We start from the raw sequence: 22,647 nt of genomic DNA, 5'->3' as shown, positions 1-22,647 counted from the left end.
CAGCAAACAGGGAAGAATTAGCTCCTGACATATAGGTACTAATGATGGAAGACATGCACCCAAGACCAAATGATGTCCCCAGAACAGGAGCTCACTTCAGCCTCTGCAATAGCTTTAAGCCATCCATTAAAATGGATAATAATTTCACTGCCTAGGGGAACCACAGCCACAATTGTACTTACTGCTAGCTCTATGCCTGCAGCAGTTGCATCTGACCTGTAAATCTGTGGTGTGCTGCAAGGTCTAGACCCAAGTGCTCTGGGGAGTGATCTTAATTGAAAACAATAATTTCAGATGTAGTCAGTGCCATATTAGCAGTACATTAACAATGATTAATGCTGATTACACAGTCTTACCGTTCCCAGCACAGACTGCTTGCCAGAGGATGAGAAGAGAAATTGACAATTCCGCTTCAGCAGTGTTTTCCTTTGCTACAGCGAGGCCCCTGAAATGAAAACATATATCTACAAAACAGCAAAGGAAAGAGGAAAATGTGGAGTTAGAGAAACCCCATGGGCTTCTCTACCAGAGGATCTGCCCCAGGATTTTTTCTTTATGTTCCCAAGCTCCAAAACTGGCTATTTTAATAAACACGTTTAGAAACGCCGGTTCCATTTCCCAGTCAGACTCCTTTGCCATATTGCCTGTATAACTGCCTGCTTCATGGACCCCTGCTGAGCTCATCCCTGCACGCGATGGATCAGTGAGAGTTGGGCTCACCAAGAAGCCACATACTCGTGTGGATACGGGGGCACTGCTTCGTATCTCAAGCAACCACCAGTGGCGGATACGGAGAGACTCTGAAGTGATCACCAGGATGCAGCCTTATTTGGAATCCTAATGCACCACTCCCATTCATTCCAGCTTCTTGGGACCACGTCAAATCTCTCTGTGCTAGACCCATCTCAAACCAGCAAAAATTTCTGGTCGTCATGTCTTCTGCATAACATTTTGCAGCCAATACCTAACCGAACCCTTTCCAAATATATCACCAATGAGTGTCATCTTTTTCCCCAAAAGAATTTCAAAAAACAGATTTTAGCACTAAGCAAATGGCTTTGATCTCATGCAGAGCATATATCCTCTCGTCCATGAGGCAGACTGAATAGCACAGGGGCTTAGTCAAATAAGGTCACTAGCTCCTTTTCTTGACTAGTACAGTACAATACAACGGGCAGCCAAGAATATACAACTGATTTATAGAAAGTATAAATCTTGGAGGATGAGCCTCTCGCTCGATTCTAGGGCTGAAGCGGATGCCTAGAAACAGTTTTACAGCTTACGTTCGAGCCCATCGCCAGCTGGTGTAAGTTAACGTAGCTCTTTTGGCATCAGCACAGCTGCATCGATTTACCCCAGCGAAGGATCTTGCCCTCAGTGCATTAAGTAACTGCGTTTCTGCATCTGAGATTCTTTTATGTTAAGTTTTACAAACCTACTCGTCTTCGCAGCTACACAGAGGAATGAAAAGGACTAACCCTGCACACGTACCCAGGTGACTAAAGACTGAAGCATAGCAGGTGTTTTGCTCGTTACATCCAAAAGAGCATTATTTGTCTAAAGATCAAATAGAAGTCAATATAGTCAGACATTAAAATGCTGTCACATTATCTTTTGATCATTTCATCTGAATTTCATGAGAGGCGATTGTGTTTCTTTAAAATATCTTTTCATTTCCTCATGTTGTAATATCCCACTGTTGTCCTTATGAGATCCCTTACCGTCTTATGACCTTATTGTCGCTGATGATACTGAATCCATTGTTTGTTCTAAATAAAGTTTGTTCAGTGCCTGAAACAAATTCAGAGATAACCACATCAGCCCAGCAATCCATCTGGCTGATATATCATCACATTCCTGTTCTCTAGAAACAGTGTTAAGTGACAAGGTCACAATCAACAGCTTTGGGGGGAGAGGGGGGAAATTATACATATTTACATCATAAAAAGGGAAAATCCTCTAAGCAGTATTTGGAGCAGAAACAGCACTGAAGTGTTTACACTCTGATTCATGTCTATAATTGTACAGAGTGAGTGACTTCATTTAAAGAGCTTTGCAAGGAGTCAGGAGGATTTAAACACCAGTCAGGCTTTGCAAATCAATTCATTTCATCTGTGAATTGTAAACATTTTTAAACAAACAGCTGTTAAAGGAGCCACATCAACACTATGTCCACATGGGATTGGAGGAAGTAGGATAAAGTAGGAAGAGCCCAACTGGCTCACTGAGTCCAGGCCCCTATTAAAGAAGAAGACAGGCCCAAGAGAGAGGACATCTCACATACTGAATGCTACACAGCTAGAAGAATGTAATGCACTGTACATTTAAAGGGTTAGATCCTCATTTGGTGCAAGTTGGGTGGCTCCATCGGGAATTGGCCTCAAATTTACAGTATGCTTTAAAATTAAATCATAAAAATCAACTCCCTCTTTACTTCTCTTTTAAGACCAGAGCTCTGCAACATCTGGTGATACTCAAGCACCTGTACTCTTTGCTGTAGATTTTAGCAACATTATCAACACATGCAATGGAAACACCTGAACTCAGAACTTGTCAGGATTTCAGTAGAGATGAGTCTAAACTATGATTTTCACACCTGATATGAATTTGTCCAAAGTCTGCGTGGCTTTGGGTCTAGCATTACATTTGGAGCCCATCTAAAAGCCTTTCAAATTCAATGTTCTCTTCAAAAGGCAAAATGTTGGCGATTTATCTGATCATTTACATTATGTTAACAAGGATTAAGTCACTATCCCAATGAACTGAACAACAGTGGCCAGTTTCAGAAGAAAGCTAGAGTACTGGATACTGAATGGATTCACGTGGTTACAGTTTACCAGACATTCATGGGAGAAGTTTGCCATCTAGGTTTGTTACTGAACATTTATCCTCATTTCCCAAACTATGGGGTGTCTTCTCCTTTGATGTGGCACATAACTCTCAAGACCGTTAATGGGAGATCTGCACTCACCTCCTCTAGGGGAAACGGAGCTGCCTTTCAATATTGACAAAGTAAGCGCTTCACGTTATTCTGCACAGCATGCCTGATTTGCACACAATTGGGCTCAGATTTTAGGTCCAAAAATATGCGACTGTTTCATACATGCATTTACTGGCCCAAAACTTTTGAAATATCAAGCCCATACATTTTTTTTTTTTTAAACAGGGGTAGAGTTTTTATAGGCCCAATCCAACTCTCATTAAAAGACTTCCATCTATTCGGCTCATGCCCCAAGTTAGCACATTAGACAGACAGATTTGCATAAAATACTGACAATCTTTTATTGATTCAGTCAAAACTCTAATCCCGCCTGCATAATAAAGGATATTCTGGTCAGGTCTATTGAGTTTCTGGAGCAGATCTTTCACAGACACAGCAGTATGCTTTCCAGACTGAAATTCCTCCAGAGCTTTCTCTTCCTCTTTTGCTTTTCTTTCCTGTAAGTCTACTTCATTCATGCAGTCTTCAACACCAAAAGGAAGAGAAACTAAAAATGTAATTCAGTAAAGAGGCCACAAATTCTTGATACACATTAAGGACAGTGAGGAAAGAAATGAAACACCATTTGATATCCTAATGTTGACCAATATATGCTGGGCAAAATATATATAATTACATTATCAATATGGATTATTGACACCACATATATTAATATGCATTAAGCGTACAATACAAGTATGATGTTATATTGTATATATTTCTAGCCGTTACATATCTTAAACTGGCCTATGTTTTTCTACAATCCTGTTCACCTATGCTAAGAATCCAGTAACACTTTTCAAAGTTGAAGTCAGCTTTGGCATGAGAAAATAAGAAGCTTGTCAAAGGCAAAATGTTCTGCCCCGTAACAAGCTGGGGAGGTACCTTCACAGGCCGGTCCCTGGAATACCAGTATCCAAAACAAAGATAAGGGAGGTACAGAACAAATTAAGAAACTGGCAAAAAATGAATGGGTTGGATTTTAGAGACACCTAAAGAGTTTTGGTAACTTTTAAAATCATCCTATAAATACTCCTAGTTAAAATGCATAACTTGGGAAGCACACCCATCTGCAGAAGGTGAATTTAACAACACGGCACAAGACAGCTCCCTGGAAACTGGTATTGTATTGAACCTTTTTTCCTGTGCTATATTATTACTGGCTATTAGCAATAAACCTGACTGATATTGGCTATTTGGTCTCTTGAGTATATTTCATAATGAACCAAGGAATGGTCAAGCAATTGACTATATAATTTATCAACATGTCAATTGTACAGAAAGGTTGCAAGGCAAAGAGGGAAGAAGTGGTTCAGTGATTTGGGGCAACATTTTACATTATGCCTATAGGCCAATAAAAGTAGAATGACTCTTAGCTGCGGCCAGCCAAAGGGAAAGGTTAGAGAAGAGACGTTAACTGGAAGAAGAAACAGTTGGATACAGAAACGGGATGGAAAGAGTCCATAGAGAGGTTTAAAATGCATAAGGCTGGTTTTTAATTTAAGTTCAATTTTGATGACAGGATAAAGATACCAGAAGAACCCTCACATTAGACTTCTTACCTTTAAATAGACTTTCCTTTTGGGGATCAATTTCTAAGATCTTCTGATAGGACTTCCTGGACTTAATAAAAGAAATCCAAGACTATATGGTTAGTTGAAAACAAAAGGGAAAAGATTATGCAAAAGATATCTCACTTGACTGGGTCTGATCTAAGACCCTTTGAAAGCAATGGACTAACTCCCATGGACATCAGTGGACTTTGGATCGGGACTATAGAGCTTTAGTCTTTGTTCTTCACTCCCTGCATTATTTTATTTGACATCTCTAATCCAAGTCATGACTCTGAATTTAGCAAGGAGCAAAACATGAATTCAGACCCCTCTTCTGAACTCTTCAAATCTATGAAGTTGGGGAATGTTATTTTTTCACAGCCTAGAAAAAATAAGTTGTATAATATACAATAAAATCAATCTGCAGCAATGATGGTTAAGCTTTCCTGGCTTAAAATGCTAGGTAATCCTCAGTCAGTATGTCATTTTAAAATTAATTAGATAGTCAAAATATAAATCTAAAAATCCATCATTGGACAAAACAGAATGAGCAGATCATTCTCTGTGAGAAATGAGCAAATACCAGCCACCAAGTTAATAGCAAAAGAAATGCAGCACCAAATGTCATGAGAACTATACATCTTAGATTATTTCTCTCCCAGGTCTAGCCTCAAAGTATAACAAATTTAGTAACTTCATTAAAAAAAACTGATTAGAAAAGTTCTTTTTACTAATTAGAAAAAAATATCAAATAAATTATATTTTAAGAACATTCAGGTTATAGCTACTGTTCAACATAGGCAGGAAATGTAGAATTAAATCTTCTATACAACACTTAGCCCCTTCAGAGATTTGGCAAGAGTAAAATTAATATTAGTGTCTTCACTAGCACACTCCACCCTAACAAATCCCAAAGTGCTACACTGCTTTAATCTGAAATACACAGGGATCACTTCACCCACCATTGAAATGCAGCCACTTCTGAGTGAAATGTAGAAATAACTGCACCACAGATCAGTTTAGGAGAAGAAGTAAATACATCTTATTCAATTGACTCTTCAGGGGAAGCATAATTACTGTTGGCAGAAAGCATTTGCCTGAGTTGCAAACTGACTACGACATTCTGATCTTAGGAAAAGTACTATGGTTTGAAAAAAAAAATCCATGGTTCTATATCCCCTCTGAAATATGGCACATTCAGTAGCACAGTATCCCATTGCACAGTTCAGGGCACTGGTCCTGTAGCAACTCAGAGGAATGCCACCTACAGAATCACCACCACCATTTCCTGCAGCATGCAAATGTTCCTTGGAGATATCCCAAATCCTAACCCAACCTAGCCCTGCTTTAACTTGGGAAGGCAGATGGGGCCACAGCACAACGTGCTGGTATAGTTACAAGTCAGGTTCCAGGGCAGAACCACCGCTAGGCATAAGCAGACGAAGCAATTGCTTATGCCCTGATCAGCTCAAGTGGCCCCCCTATTTGCTTTATATTACAAGAACTTGCCTGTTTTAGTATTGGGGGGTTATTCCTGCTTAGGGCCCCCAATGGGCTAGCATCAGCTCTGTTCCATGGCCTATCAAAGCAGCATCCAGTCCAAACAACAGGAACCTGCCCATGCTTTTACTGCTTATTGGTCAGAAATGTGGGACGGAGAATTTGGTTATTCTGTTTCCACCCAAAACTGACCAATAATTAAAAAAAGACAAAACCATTACAAGTTATTATTGAAGACTAATACTAAGTACAACAGTGAGGAAGGGGGGAAAAATCAAATGTACAACTACAAAATACTGAATAACTGGCTAGGTGGGAGTACTGCTAAAAGGATCTTGGGATTCTAGTGGAACAAAAATTGATTATGAGCCAACAACGTGATGCAATTGTGGAAAAGGCTAATATTCGGGGGTGTATTAACAGGAATGTTGTATCTAAGACATGACAGGTGGCACAATTAACACTCTGCACTGGTGAAGCCTCAGCTGGAATAGCGTGTCCAGTTTTGGGCGCTTCACCTGAACCTGATAAAAGACTTCAAAAATGTGTTAAGGACTGCTATAAAGAGAACAATAATCAATTGTTCTCTATGTCCACTGAAGGTAGTTCAAGAAGTAACTGACTATCTGCTGCAAGATAGATTTAGTTTAGTTATTAGAAATAAAACATCTCTAAGTATCATTAAGTACTGGAATAGGTTACCAAAGGGAGGTCGTGAAACCTTGTCATTGGAGGTTTTTAAGAACAGGTTAGACAAAGGTTAGGGATGGTCTAAGTATACTCGGTCCTGCCTCAAAATCGGGGGGGATGAACTACACCACCTCCCAAGGTCCCTGCCAGCCCTACAGTTCTGTGATTCTGTATTGCCATGTGCAACTATTCTCTAAACTTTGTGTGAGCCTAAGTAATGGATAAAGCCTATTATAGTAACATGTGAGGGAATACTTTGTTTTAGACCTAATGCAGCCCTCATAAGAGCCTGCAGACATTTTGTCCCCCAAGCAGCCAAGGTATGACAAGACATTAGCATAACATGCTATCATAAGTCAAGTGTATAAAACCATCTCTCTCTCTTCCACTGCCTTATAATGCCAAACAATGGGCAGATTTATATTCTGCTAATTCCTATACGGACATAAACCTTATTTAAGTTGCTACACCAATGGAGTTACTCCAGATTTACACCAGAGTATTTCAAAAGAGAATGTGGCTCAACCACCAACAAGGTCTGTACAGCTTACCTCATTGTAGTCCTTCAGGGCCAGATGAGCTTTTCCCATGTGGAAATAGGCTTTAATACATTTTTCGTTGCACTGCATTAAAAGGAATTAATCAAATAGTTTAGAATGTTGAATCAATACACACTGTTGTCTAACCTCCTGGCTAATAAAGTTAAAGCAACTGCCAAAAAACTAACTATCAACATGGAGTGTGCTGCACTTTGAGTGAAGCCGGCTGACTTTCAGTTAATTGAATAACACTTAGACTGCCCTCTGTAACAAAATCAATTGCTATCACATGGAAATTTCTCAGTACACTTTCCACTTCCATTCACACAGAATACTACCAAGGACCAGATCTGGTGCAAGTTGATGCAACTCCATTGATTTCAGTGAAGATACACAGAATACGAGGGCATGGCCCCACGTTTTCCACTTTTCAGGCAGGGATCACATCCATATTTGAAAAAAGCAGGGTCACCCTTCTCCCACAGCACCCTACTGCAAAACGTAGACCCAGTCTCGCCATTGGATAGCCTTAGGCCACGACTGGGAGGAAATCAACAACAGGACATGTATCATACTTACAGACTAGTGGTTTGATCAGAAATAAGAACATGGTCCCATATCTGCATATATTAAAAATTGAAAAAACCTAGGGTCATATCCACTGTGGGCATTAACTAGAATAGTTTCATTGACTTCAGTATCATAACGTATATTAGAGGAGGATCGGGACCTATGTTCCCATATCAATAGAACTTTCTATACCATTTCCTTAGCAGATCAGATTTCTGAATATCCCAAATATCTGGATTGATCATTTGCAAAACGTTTGTAGTGGCCTTCTGCTATCATTCCCTTTCTTGCTAGGCTGGTCACTTCCACAGGTAAGGGATTTTGGAAATATGAGGTTTAGACTTATTTGGAACTGTGTGGCTGGTATACTTATTGGAGTTTTTGAGTTAATTCACAAAAAGTCATTTAGAGCTCATTAATTGCTAAGGATGGCTCCTATCAGTCCATGTCATGGACATGTAAAATACTGATCAGCTGTCCAGATTAAATTATACCAAACACAGCCATTTCCTATGCCTGCTGATTCTCATCAGCTTTCTTATAAGGGTTGTAACTTTCTGCACTACATCAGATCTTTGTACAGCTGGACCCTTAAATCAACAGCTGTTATGATATTAGGAGTAATGGAGAAACAAGGTAGCAGAAGACTTCAATACACAAGTCTTTCTGCTCGTCCCAAAGCAAACTGGCCACAGTTCAAACACTCCCACTGGATGTAAGGGAACTGTTGGCTGGAGTTGCACATAGAATGACAGAAATCAAAACCATTCATTTACCAAAAGAGAAAGTAAATTTGTAATAAGTGGTAAGCTGAACCCAAAAGTACAAGAACTTGAAAATGCTGCTCTTACAACTACTTACAAAGACAATTAGCAAAGATAGTTACTGTTGACTGCCACTCATGTAAGTTTAGCCAATTCTTGTCCTGAATTTTTCTTGAGGAATTATTACCGGTATCTTCTTTATTTTTGTGTCACTCTTGCCAGAGTTTCTCTGTGTGATCACAAGCCTCTCAGGGTACACCTACACCACAATAAAAAACTTGTGGCACCAAGTCTCAGAGCCTGGGTCAGTTGACTCAGGCTCACAGGGCTATAAAATTGCAGTGTCAGTGTTTGAGATTGGGCTGGAGCCTGGGCTCTGAGGACCCTGTGAGAGGGGCAAGAAGTCTCAGATCCCGGGCTCCAGCCCTAGACCGAACATCGACACTGCAATTTTATAGCCTCCACAGCCCAAGCCAGAGTCAGATGGCCTGGGCTCTGAGACTTAGTGCCATGGGCTTTTTAATCACAGTGTAATGTGCAATAATTACATTGCTTAATGTACACCCAACCTTAATAGCAGTTGAAGTTTCAAATCTTTCTTGAGCAGCCCTGCAAAGAATGAAACTAGTCCTTCATTGTCACTAGTTTTGATGATTTCTTGGTTTCACAGTTAAGGAACATCACACTCCCAATTTTAACGAACTGGCTGATCTTTTCCAGTTCAACTGAGTGTAAGAGGAATGTTAATTTCCTGATATTACATTGCTAATCCTATTAATGATATGTCACTGTTACATTGCATTTAATGGGTACTAATGTTTTAAAGCCACTGAGTTTGGATTCAGACCTTTCTTTTTGGCTTTTATTATATTTCTCCACCTTTCCAAATGTCACATGAATACTTTCTAGTGGGAGGATTCACTGCAAGTTTAACAAGGCTATTACCTTTACATTTTTAAACAGATCCGCAGAAGGTTCCCAGATAATGTTTGCAAGGGGCTTTGTCATTAGTTATATAAAACTTTAAATATTTTATTCAAATATTTAATCTAGACACTGTTTAAAATGTTAATATCCTTTGTATCAGGAAAGTTATCTCAGTATGACCAAGGGACTTCTCGGTGCCAGCTGGCAGAGGGCACAGGGAGTGCACAGGGTTTTACAGGGATCCCCTGGGTCGGATATTGACATAATAGTTCACCAAAGGGTGGCACATGAGGTCTCTACCATGAGCTAGTAGCTCTCCAACCATTGTAATTATGGGAAGATGTTTTAAACTATTTCTTGTACCGTGATATGTAGAATTAGGTTCCAAAACTGTTTAAGTAAAGCTCCTCACCTGACTCAAGATGAGTCTCAGGGCTAACTCAATCAGCATATACAACAATGGACACCCACCGAGCAGGCTGTGTGTACTGCCTGGGCCAGGTGCAGGCCTGAGAATTTACAACTAAGGAACCCCAAGATAAGCTTCTGAAGAGGGGACTTCCTGGGGTAAGGACAATAGCCTGTTCTAGTATGCATGTTATGATTTAATTTTATACGTAACCATTTGTTTCCAATACTTCTACTTGCTATCACTTCAATCTCTGTGCTTTGTTAAGTAAACTTATACCTGATTTCACTATAAGCACATCTGTGTTACGCAGAGCAGAGACCTGAGGTGTAACTGGTAAGCTGGGGAGTACAGTTTCTTTGGAAGCAACAGATCTATGAATACTGCGAGTGTCCAGTATCCAGGGGTTGGATACTCCAGGGAGATGCTTGGAGGGCTTGAGTACTGGATTGTGCCCATCACTAACCGGTAGAGAAACAGTCAGGAAACAGTAGCATAGTGCTTGTGTTGCCTGTGGCTGGTGGAGTTGGGGAGCTGGCCCACTGGCAGCACAGACAAGGCTTCCTCACACTAAGGGCAGGTAATAGCAAGGTGCCTCACAGTCCTGGGTACCCCAGAGAAACATCACACTCAGCATTAGCTGCTCATTTCAGTTCTTAAAAGAATGCTGAAAATTGCATAACAATGTTGCATTTTGTCTCCACCTGGGAAGTGACACCAGACTATCACTGTGCATGAGCCCCCTTCTCTTCATCAGAACTTGAACTGATCACCAAGGACCTCAGCATGCAGAGTTTAAGTCATGCCCAGGGCCTTCAATGATCCTTTGCGCGGTGATGAATTTCACCCACGTTGACACATTTGCAGCAAATCTCTATTAGAAGCATACAATCCTCTGAAATATTCCTCTGCGATGAGAATTGCTTCCATGATGACAAGTTGTGAGGTCAAACACACACTGCAGGGTTGCATCACTGAATTAATATGTATAAATAGGCCTCTGGCATCAATAGCACAGGGCACGCTGGGCCATGAGATTGAATCATGATCTCTAGACTAGATAAAGACGTAAACGATGTTAATATTGTTGAAATGCCACTTATAAATGAAATTGGGCAGTCAGTGACCCACATCTCAGTTGGCATGTTTAATACTGACTAGTTATACTGTGTCCTGCCAACTGACTGAAGAAACTGCAAAGCAGTTACCTTTAAAGCCCATTCACAATCATTGATTACTTTCTTGTACTCCTGCAACTTCATGTGAGCCTGAAATAAAGCCAAGACAGGATACAGATCAGCAGACTTATCAGCCCAAAGAAGAATTAGAATACTGTGTATCTCTATAATGTTTTTCCAAGTTCAAAGCACTGTGCAGACATTAGTTTAATTAAAGTGATATGCTTTAACCCACAGGAAGTGCCAACATATTGACTGATACATAATTAACTGCTCCTTAACCCTTCTGGTGTTTTACCATGTCTGTCCATCAGTGTGCAGTGGATTTTCAAGTGAGTTAAACACAAACCAAGCACAAAACTCACATGGGTCTGCACTAAACTTAGGGCAGGAAAAAGTCCTCAGCTCACAATTAAAAATTTGATTCATCTTTCAGAATAAAGGCAGCTTGAAAAAAAAAAATCCCGCACTGAACTTTCCTTTCATGTTGGGGTGCGGGTGGGGGATGCCCTGTGCACTGTGCGGTCACTGAACAGGGAGGTGGGGAGGGAGGGGCAGAGCAATGGAGCTTGTGGGACAAACAACCCTTCCATGATGAGACTTCATTCTGACCCTTCCTGAAGGACAGGGGCTGCAGTCACAACAGGAATAACACGAACGTAACAAGGCTGCTGAACTGTCCCCACACGGTCAAGTAAGGAGCTAAAGTCTGGGTTGTGACTGTCAGGTTTGGTTTTCCTTCCTGGAAGCCAGAGGCACAGGCTGGGAATTAAAACAATAGCTGTCCAATGATTTTCTGAAGTGCAACTTTGCCTTCTTATAATCTCAAGGGAAATAAGATAACCTGCTGAACAGAAATACATTTACATCCATATTAGTACCATCATCTTGTGGCAAGGACCCAACCACCGATACCTACTGCAGGCACAATACCCACTCCATGGGTTGCATGCCATTGGGTGAAAGGTCACAGAACCTACTGCTTCTCACATTATTAGCAGTTTTCTCAACACAGCATTGGCTTATACTAGTCAGTCCTTTAGCTAGAGTGGGAGAGATCTGTGCAACAATGCTGAAAAATGTAGGGTGCAGACCCTATTGCTGATGCATGGTAGGGAGGGGTCTTACAGTTATACACAATGGAATGGATTGCAAAGCTTTTGGAAATGATTTCAACAGTCAAACATAACATTGATTGGAAGTACTGACGTAAGGGCAGGATTTGCATTTGGGGAAGAAGGATGCCACTGGGGTTAAAGCACTGGACTAGGAGGCATGAGACTTGAGTTCTGTTCCCAATAAAGACTTCCTGTGTGACTGACCTGTCTAAGGGGTGTGAAATTCTATGGCCTGTGTTATGAAGCAGGTTAGACTAGATGACAAGGTCTTAGGGAAAGACACTGTTCTGTCTTTTTAGAGCACCAGCACATGAGGGTCCTAGTTCATGACTGAGGCTCCTAAGGGCTATGGTAATACAAATAAATAATGATCACCCCAAAGTCCACCTTCTGGCCTTAAAATCAATTAGTCTATTATTAAAGATATAATATTTGGCAAATGGAACAGAGAAGAGCTCTGCCGGCTCCCCTTGGCATACAAGGTTGGTAAAGAGCTCATCACCTGTGGTAACATTTAGCTCTCTACAGCCTATTTAGAATATGTCAGGAGGAAAGATTCTTCCTGTCATATGGGCATGTCAGAGAATTAGCCCCCATTAGCGATTATGAAAAAAGAGAGGCAAGAATGGGAATATAGAGACTCTCCTTGCACTAAGCTAAAAAAGGTGCATGACTGATTATTTTTGCTTCCGGTTTTCCTTTAGTACCAGCTATTGGGCACTCAATAACAGGTCTCTGATACCATGGCTTGGCGCAGTATATGAGGATGGATGTTACATTATATGCTGTATGTTGATGACACAATACTTTCTGTTAGACACTTGCATACAGAGAGCATAAAATGCTTCACATGACTAAGGAATTAGTTCAGGGCCATAAAAGGCAGCATGATTTGCATCACAGCCTCTCCAGTGACGCTGAATTCTTGATCAGTGCAAGAAACTAAAGGGAAAGTTTCAATACAGAGCTTAGTCTGAAGTACTTTGCTGGTAACTTTTAATCATATTAATATTCACTGTTGCTAGCATGGCAGTAAGTAGATCCCATCAACTCCTGTTAGCAAAAATGAGACCTCAAGCACCACTGTGGACAATAGCCCGGGACAAACTACGTTATGTGCTGCTTTTCCTCCCTTTTCCAGTTAATCTGCAACATATCTGAACTCCTGAAATTGGCTTAGACAATATAGCAATGATTCTCATGTGCCATCTGCAGGTAGCTTAGGCTGTTTTGTACCTAAACAATACATCTATAGCAGATTTTTCACACACTGACCTGTGCTCTGTTCGTGTACAGCACCTGCATATCCTTCTGTTTCTCCAGCCCCTCGGTGTATCGCTGGATAGCTGTGGCATAGTCTCCTTTACTGAATGCATCATTTCCCTTCTCTTTAAGGGCTGCAGCAACAAGAGTCATGCATTGGAAATGTCAGTATTTCCAGTTATAAACACAGTGGACAGAAGCCATGTTCTCCTGCTGCAACTCGCCCTGAGATTCCCACTGTATTGCCTCTATCGGAACTGTATTCATCGGGCATAGCATGCAACAGACTTTTCTCTGTGCATTTTCATTTATGCGCCCCTTTCGTGTTCTAAAAGACAAACTCAGGCCATTTGTATTTGCTCTTTATAGCCTAAAACTTACATCTTCCCACACACCACATAGCTCTCACTCCCACCTTAAGTCTCTTTATCGTAAACGGGAGAGCCATTAAGAGGAATGCGTTCCAAAAGACCTCAGCACCTAGTGTGCATAGCCCATGTTCTCCTCTAATCAAGGCTATACATAAGATCATTGATACTATGGAACACCACCTGCCAGCTTCCTTCTCCCCAGTCTCATCAATGTGCATACACAACGCACGGTCAACCTGTGAAACTCCTTGCCAGAGAATGTTGTGAAGGCTAAGACTATACCAGGGTTCAAGAAAGAACTAGGTAAGTTAATGAAGGATAGGTCCATCAATGGCTATTAACCAGGATGGACAGGGATAGTGTCCCTAGCCTCTGTTTGCCAGAAGCTGGGAATGGGTGACAGGGGATGGATCACTTGATGATTACCTGTTCTGTTCATTCCCTCTGGGGCACCTGGCACTGGCCACTGTTGAAAGACAGGATACTGGGCTTGATGGACTTTTGGTCTGACTCAGTCTGGCCATTCTTATGTTCTTAAGTTCCTATAAAAATGTGGCTAACAGGCTAGCTTACCAGCTTAATTCAGCTCTGTTCTTTTTAAGGAGTGCTTAGTGGACATCAAAAACGTAAAACTGCAGCAATTACCATTCGCCAAACGTTCATTTTTCTTCCTTCTTTTGGCTCGTTCTTTTGCATCTCTCTCTAATGCGGACATGAAGCTGTCTGAGAGCCAGCAGCGTTAGGGTAGCATTTCAGTCAATGAAAGAAAAGATTTCCTCATTAAAATCAAATTGCAGATGAGAGAAAAGTCATTTCTGAGACATGGTTTCTCCACAATGAAAATCTTAAGGAGGTATTTCAGTAATTTGATACAACTTGGAACATGAGTGATAAGCTATTACACACAAAGGCCATAATGCTGCCCTAGATTTGCATACCTGCCTCTTTAAGTAGCTCTTCTCTAAGAGATGCTTCTTTTTGCATCAGAATAATGAGGTTCTTCGATGCAAGGTAGAGAATATGCTGAAAAAAATCTTTAATATGCACAATCCAGCCAGGCACACAGGACTTGTAAGCAATTATAACTGTCTGATACAACTCTCAGAGTCAACTGAAAGATTCACATTGACTTCAGCTGGAGTTGGATCAGGCCCTGCATGAGGCAGCTGAATCAGGGAAAGTAACCTGAATCCTTACTCTAGCTTTACTGAGACAAATTGAGAGGGGATAATTATTGGAGAGGTGAACCCTGTCCTACCTCGTCTCACTGTCTCCATATTCCGTGTGGCCTGAAAAAGTTGGATGAGTGACACACAAACACATACACAAAAAGGTTAGGTTTGAACTGGAATGAAAATAAATTTAAATATAGTTATTTCTAAACTAGCTGCAATTTTCATGAGAAAATATGGATTGCAAAAAATAGATCACATTCATTTTTCAAAGCAGTTTAATACATAGATGTATAACATGAGTCTGTAAAAAGCGACAAAGAGTCCTGTGGCACCTTATAGACTAACAGACCTATCGGAGCATGAGCTTTCGTGGGTGAATACCCACTTCGTCACCCACGAAAGCTTATGCTCCAATACGTCTGTTAGTCTGTAAGGTACCACAGGACTCTTTGTCGCTTTTTACAGATCCAGACTAACACGGCTACCCCTCTGATACTTGACAACATGAGTCTAGTAACAAGAGAATCATTTTTTAAACTTGTCAAAACTAACTCCATCAGAAGCATTTAAAGTCACAGAGCAGAAGAAAACAATTCAATCCTCAGGTGTCCTCTTGCAAAATCAATTTGGCTAAGAATCTCTTCACATGGGAAAATTCACCACTGCAATCTGATTATTCTAACTGCTATAATAATCTGCTGGGGTACATTTCATAATTAAAGCATTTCTTTTAATAAGACGAGGTGCAGCTGCAAAACACCTAGGGCCAGCTTTTCAAAGTTACATAGGTGCCTAAAGATGCGGATAGATGCTTAGTGGCATTCTCTAAAGTGCCTAAGCAGGATAGGTGCCCAAATTCTATTGATTTCAACAGGTGTTAGGTGCCTAACCTGCTTAGATACTTCTGAAAATCCCACTAGATGCCTATCTGCATCTTCAGGTACCTGAAAATCTAGCTCCTAATGTCTGAATTAAAGTCGCTCAAGACTTAGACTGACTTTGGATCAGGGCCCTAGGAAGCAGCAAACAGTAGCCACGTGTTACAGCATCTCAGCACCTGCTTCTTCTTTGCTATTAGCACCCAGTGATCTCCTGAAGAACAGGTATAGGCTGTAAAACATGATGTGAGGTATTCTCTCGTATGCTTTCCAGTGGGGAAAATTAAACTTAGGTTTAAGCTACTTCAACCTGTATTTTTAACAATACTTATGAGATTTGTCTTGGGTTTGCATAAGTGGCAGGATAGCTACACTTGCATCATTTGAAAGACACTAACCGCCTGCATCTGATACTCGAAAAGAGATCTTAAGTCTTACCGCATCTTGTGAGTTAACAACTGTTCTGTTCAACTTGGTCTTGCATTCTCCATCATCTCTCACCTCCTGGACATGAAGTCTTTTCTCTGTATCAGAGATGGCTTTTTCCTGGACAGCTGGGTCTGTGGAGTTCAAGCCTTGAACCAAATTGGCTAAAACAAACGTGAAATAAAATTAACTTAGAGAGACCAGGAGTCAAGTTCTCCCTTTGGTTACACATGCCTTTGAAGCCAGAAGGAGCTGAATGTGTGATTGAGGGTATAGCGTGATTCCCAGCTTGTTCTCGTCAAGCTAGCACACTAAACAGTCACACAAGCTGTGGTACTCAGGGCCTCTAGCCAGTTTATGTCCATCTGAGACTATACACATACTCAGGGTGACTGGCCTGTTCCACAGCTTGTGCTTCCATGGCAACATTCTATTTGCCGTGTGCTAACTCAATGAGAGCATGTCTCCTCAACTTGGGGATCACACCCCCAGCTCAAAGTGTAGATGTGCACTAAAAGACTTGATGGAACATACAGATGACAAGGACAACATTTATAAACTAAAAATATATATATATCTGTTCTTGGCCTTTTGGCTATGATTCAGGGTAGCTTCAGTTTAATACCGGATATTTTCTCCATAGGTTATAGCTCCAAACATTGGCAGGGGGATGGACTCAATCTAACAAGTTTTTTCCCCCCATCTCTAACTTCTACCAATGATTTACATGACTCTAAAAATAAAATAATAACCAGAGGCATTTAGAGCCATTGCCAGTATCTGGCAAGATTCACATCTCCAAGCACTCAGAGATTTCAAAAACATAGTCACCAAAACTGTATGATCTTTTCTTCTTTTGTTTTTTCTTCCTTTTGCTCTCTAATTCTCTTTATTTGTCCACCTCAAATGATCTCAGTTTTCTATTTGGGTATTTATCACTGAACAAAGATTAAGGCAACAATGTGACGCAATAACCAGCATTTCAGTGAGGGTAGATGCCCAAAGATCAAATTTCACTGATAAAAATAAAGCAGTTTCAAAAATACAGAGTCCTTGCTGTTTAAAATACTAAATCCCCTATTCGGATACATTTTGATTTATTTTTCATGATTTGTTATACGTCCAGCGCCAAAGATACTTATTTGTCTTTTGCCTCTGGCTGGGAGTCTAACTTCAGAAACAGCAACAGGCGATAACACAAAAGAAGCCTCCCAAACCTTAGTGCACACCGCTGTCATTTGGAAATCAATGAAGTTTTCCAATCTTAGTGAGAAAGACAAATACGCAGGTCTCTCAGGTAATTCCCTTTTAGACCTAAATTTCTGCAGCAGTTTCAAACAGCTATGTTATTCTTCTGTTTCACTTCCTGTCCTAAACTGCTGCACAGCATTCCTATGCTCTGCTAAAAAAAAAAAACCTGTGGCAATCCTTTCAGAGATTATTACAATTCAGTGGTGGGTCCCTTAGCTACTTCACAGAGGTGTTCTAAAACTTCATAAGTTAATGTCTGCAAAATACTTAGAGATCCTCAAATGAAAGGGGCTATAGAAATACCATCTATTACCATCACTTATCAAAAACTCTGATTTTTTTAATGCCACTTCTTTGTTTGCTAGCCCAACTACTAAGACCCCCATTCCTGGAAGTGACTGTCTGAGGGCACACCCCTGAACACATGGAGCACCCCACTGCCTTCAGGACTGGGGCCTCACCCTATGAAAGTATTTCGTATAAACATTGGTTTCAGAGTAGCAGCCGTGTTAGTCTGTATCCGCAAAAAGAACAGGAGTACTTGTGGCACCTTAGAGACTAACAAATTTATTAGAGCATAAGCTTACGTGGGCTTCGGATGCATCCGAAGAAGTGGGCTGTAGTCCACGAAAGCTTATGCTCTAATAAATTTGTTAGTCTCTAAGGTGCCACAAGTACTCCTGTTCTTTTTGCGTAAAAACATTGTTATACATAAGGAAAGATCATGGCCAACATTTTCTAAAGCAATACCTGATTTTGACTGTTTCTGTTACTTGGTGCCCAACTAAAGACAATTTGGGTCTGGTTTTCAGAGGTGCTAAGTACCCACAGTTCTCATCAAGATCAGCTGGAGTTAGGGCAGGTCAGTATATCTGCAAAAGTCTTAAGGTGGGCACTAAAATCAGAAGCCAATGCTGTCCTTAACACACTGACTTCGCCTGAGCAACACATGCTCCGACCAAGTGTAAATCTGGCCCACCATGTTTACAGTACACTTACCAATTTCATCCACATCTCTCAGGAATTTCTGCAAATCTCTCTCCTCCAGCTCATCAGCCATCACGGTTCAGAATGACTAAGGGGATGGATTGGAACCTAGAGGAACGAATAATAGGAGAACAAAAGAAGCTTACGAAGTCTAAAAATAAAACTACTGGTTATTTTAATACAGGTTTGTTGCCACATCTGGGAAAGCTGGATGGCTCGCAACATAGGTTCATTTCCCCTTTACCATTCACTTGGGCTTTGACAGTTTGTTTCCAGCCCAGAACTACAGTGAGCACCATCATACAGTTACTCAGAGTATTACATAATGTCAACCTCAAGCCCCACGGGACAGGGGTCCGTGTCACAAAAACACCACCACCATCAGCACTTAGTTGATCACATTTTCAAAAGTGCTCAGGACCCAGCAGCTCCCACTGAGAACCAACGAGAGTCCCCCTCCTCCCTACCACTGAGAATGGCACAATCCCTCTCAGCCCCATTGAGAACACTGCAAGCTGAGCTCCTTTGATGTCCTGGCTCCACAGGCCCCTTGCAAACAGCATCATGCCTGAGGGTTATGGAGACAGTTCTCCTTTCACACTCCCTACTCCACACCCAACAGGGCCAAAGTGGGATGGCAGGGAAAGCTGGCCCTGGTGCTGCTACCCAGACAGACCAGAAGGCTCCATCCACTAGCACCTTTGCCTGCAAGGAAGTCACACATAGTGGCCCATTAGAGCACCTGGGGGGTGGGGCTGGACATCAGGGGCAGGGAGAGATGGGGCACTGTAGGGACAGGGGGCTGCAGGAGTGGTGGGGGGGTTAATGGCAGGGAGAGATTAGGGATCTAGGAGGTGGGAGCAGGGAGAGGTGGGGCTAGGAAAAGTTGGGAAGCAGTTGGGGTGCTGTGGGAGGCAGTGAGGACTGGGGGGCTGCAGGGTGGGGAGCAGGAAGAAGTGCGGGCTGTGGGGAGCAGGGGTGGGGAGAGATGGAACAGAGGGCCACAGGGGGAGGTGGGGGCAATGAGGGCACTGTGGGGAACAGGGAGAGGTTGGGGCCACAGGTGCGGAGCTGGGAAGCAGATAGAGGTGGGGGGCCTGCGAGGTGGGGTGGGGGCTGCAGGAAGTGGGGGAAATGGGGGTGCTATGGGGAGCAGAGGGAGGATGGGGAGCTGGGACGGAAGGGAGGCTGCAGGGAGAGCAGGCAAAGGTAAGGACTGTGGGGGGGGGCAATGGAGGGGCTGCAGGTAGCACAGAGAAGTGGGGCAGGGGTTGCAGGAAGGGGAGCTGGGGAGTGGGGAAAGATGGTAACAGGGCAGGGCTGCGTGGAGGGGGAACGATCAGGGACTGGGGGGAAAAGTGGGGCCGCAGGGTAGGGGGCCTGGGGAGCAGGGAGAGGTGGAGATCAATGGGAGGGGGCTGAGGACCGGGGAGAGGTGGGGAGACATGGGCGGCTGGGGAGCAGGGAAAGATGGGGGACTGCACAGAGGGGAGGAAGATGGTAGGCGGGGAGCAATGGGGGGCTGAGGACCAGGGAGAGGTGGGGCGGTGGGGAGACATGGGGGGCTGCACGGAGGGGGGGCAGTGTGGGCAGGGGGCGGGGAGCAATGGGGGGCTGAGGAGCAGGGAGAGGTGGGGCGGTGGGGAGACATGGGGGGCTGCACGGAGGGGGGGCAGTGTGGGCAGGGGGTGGGGAGCAATGGGGGGCTGAGGACCAGGGAGAGGTGGGGCGGTGGGGAGACATGGGGGGCTGCACGGAGGGGGGGCAGTGTGGGCAGGGGGTGGGGAGCAATGGGGGGCTGAGGAGCAGGGAGAGGTGGGGCGGTGGGGAGACATGGGGGGCTGCACAAAGGGGGGACAGTGTGGGTGGGGGAGAAATGGGGGGCTGGGGAGATGTGGGGGGCTGCATGGAGGGGGGATGGTGTGGGCAGGGGCGGTGGACAGCAATGGGGGGCTGGGGAGCAGGGAGAGGTGGGGAGCAATGGGGGGGCTGCGCAGGGGGGACGGCGGGCGCGGGGGAACGGGGCGGGGCCCGGCCCCTGCTCACCCCGGGCGAGCCGCGTCCCCCGCGGGAGGCCAGAGCGGAAGCCCGGCAGCAACCCGGTCAGCAGCGTCCTGCTGGTCGCCTTGGTAACGCGCCCTTGATGCTCCGCCCCTTCCTCCCTCGGAATCGCCGCGACGGCGTCCGAACGCGCAGCCAACAGCGGCCGCCGGTGGGCGGGGCGAGGCGAGGCGGGGCGGTGCTATGCCGGGATGGGCGGGGCCTCCGCAAAGGGACCAGGCTGGGGTGGGCGAGCTGCAGAGGAGATGCAGAAAGAGCCCTGGGGAGGCGGGGGGAGGGGTCAGAGGTTTGTCCAATGGGGTTGGAGGAGCCTGGAAAGCGCCAGAAAGCCCCTCCCCTTGCACCCCCCCAGAACAGAGCCCCCCCCAGCCCGTGCACTGCTGCCCTCCCCCAGCCCGCTGGCCAGGCAGCGCCACCCCCTGCCCATGAGCCTCCTTCTGCAACAGCCCATTGGCAGCCTCCTCCTCCGCCCAGCCAGGTCCTGGTCAGAGACAACAGCCAGGCACGTGGCCGGTGGAGGGCCTAGTGCCCATGACCACACCCTGCCGCTCAGAGCCCCCCAGGGCTATTCCTGATCCGGTGCAGCCAGGTGACTGCGTGCCTGTTGCCAGTCCGTGACCAGGCAGCGTCCTTTCCTGACCTCAAGTCCGCTCAATATACGGGCACTCTGTCTCCAAGACTGGCAACATATTCAGAGACACATATATAGAAGAGCCTCTTCAACCAAAGCTGCCCACTGGGGCCCCCCCAGTGCCTGCCATGACTCCATCAATGATCCTGGGTCTTCAGAATTGTATCTTGATTTTAGTTAACTTTTGAACTCTAATAAAAATCCCTCCTCCCTCACTTCTCGCTCTATGGATTTATTCGCTCGTTGAGGGAAGTCCAACAGCTATTTTCTCTTAAAGAGTGCATTTTATTTAATGGTGTTTTCAGATGATGTGACAAGGGAGACAAGAAAAAAGAAAGCTCTCATGATGAGGTGAAGAACCCACAACTGTCATCAAACACTCAATAATAATTGTCAACAGGGAGCGGGTCAGAAATCCCCCCGTGAACATTCAGTTGATACAGCAGAGGAAAACTATCATTCTCTGTCAGAAATAATGATTCATTTTCATGCTGTCTAGCGGCGAGTATTCACGCTGAAGAACCAAGTAGGCATTGCAGAAATACAGAAAAGCCCCTTGTTCTCATTGTGTATCAAGCTGGAACCAAACTAGAAATCACATTACACTGTCATCTGTGTTGTAACACTTACTAGAATTTTATTTTCAAGCCTAGATTAACTTGCTCATGTGAAACTAGAAATTGGGCTTTCTTGCTTCTATCATTACGTCTCAATGGAAAAAATATTTGGAAATACTGATTTTTCTACGGACTTGTCTTTTTCTTGTACAACACCTAGCACAACAGGGTCGTAGTCCATGTGTGGAGTTCTTAGGTACAACCCCAGCACAAATAATTTTCATTTTGCTTCAGTTTCTGTGTTTGTAATGTGGTTTGATAACCTCAAGCAAAGGATATTTACAGTACAGAAATGCAAAGTATGAGTTCATGTAACACAAGAACACCAATGGAAACAAAACTGGATAACCCAAATTATTAGAGTATTTTGCCTTTATAGAACAAAAAAACCCCAAATTTTATTTAAGTTTATATTTTAAAACAGACGGCTATTGCCAGATTGGAAGGCTGACAAACTGGGTTCTTGTCTACATGGGGATAAAGCCCAAAGTAGCTGGTGCACACTATTTAGCATTCACGCTACTCCACACTAATTGCTCATGTAGATACTCTTACTGTGCACTGAGTGTCTTTCTGTGCATTGGCTTAATGCACTTTGGAAGTGTACTAAGTTAAACTGCCTGAGGGCACGCTTAATATGCAGTAAATGTGTCTGCATGGGGAGTTGGTGCGGAGTAGATAATGCGCTTTAAACTTAGTGTAGACAAGCCTTGGGACCTGTCAGCTCTTTATGGACACTAGAAATCCTCTAGTACTTGT

At 43.5% G+C, this 22,647-nt stretch overlaps 1 protein-coding gene across 2 annotated transcripts in view; it reads right to left on the bottom strand.

Moving 5' to 3' along the window:
* Positions 1–20,701, bottom strand: part of TTC12 (tetratricopeptide repeat domain 12) — a 36,459-nt gene extending 15,758 nt beyond the window's left edge. Inside the window, exons 1-12 of one of the 2 annotated variants that reach the window (XM_054005723.1) lie at positions 20,626–20,701; positions 18,592–18,687; positions 16,354–16,505; positions 15,121–15,151; positions 14,508–14,585; positions 13,504–13,625; positions 11,141–11,200; positions 7,275–7,346; positions 4,543–4,603; positions 3,276–3,464; positions 1,722–1,791; positions 357–445 (exon numbers count right to left, since the gene is read on the bottom strand). In XM_054005723.1, coding sequence (XP_053861698.1) covers positions 357–445; positions 1,722–1,791; positions 3,276–3,464; positions 4,543–4,603; positions 7,275–7,346; positions 11,141–11,200; positions 13,504–13,625; positions 14,508–14,585; positions 15,121–15,151; positions 16,354–16,505; positions 18,592–18,652 — 985 coding nt within the window. In that variant the 5' untranslated portion in view covers positions 18,653–18,687; positions 20,626–20,701. Of the gene's footprint in view, positions 1–356; positions 446–1,721; positions 1,792–3,275; positions 3,465–4,542; positions 4,604–7,274; positions 7,347–11,140; positions 11,201–13,503; positions 13,626–14,507; positions 14,586–15,120; positions 15,152–16,353; positions 16,506–18,591; positions 18,688–20,625 lie in introns of those variants that run through there. The other variant, XM_054005724.1, reaches the window with a different exon arrangement.
* Positions 20,702–22,647: the final 1,946 nt, after the last annotated feature.

Source organism: Malaclemys terrapin, chromosome 15 (assembly GCF_027887155.1).
Source record: "Malaclemys terrapin pileata isolate rMalTer1 chromosome 15, rMalTer1.hap1, whole genome shotgun sequence".
Taxonomy (NCBI): Eukaryota; Metazoa; Chordata; order Testudines; family Emydidae; genus Malaclemys; species Malaclemys terrapin.
Note: the sequence above shows the minus strand (reverse complement) of the source record. Positions and strands in the feature narration are given on the sequence as shown.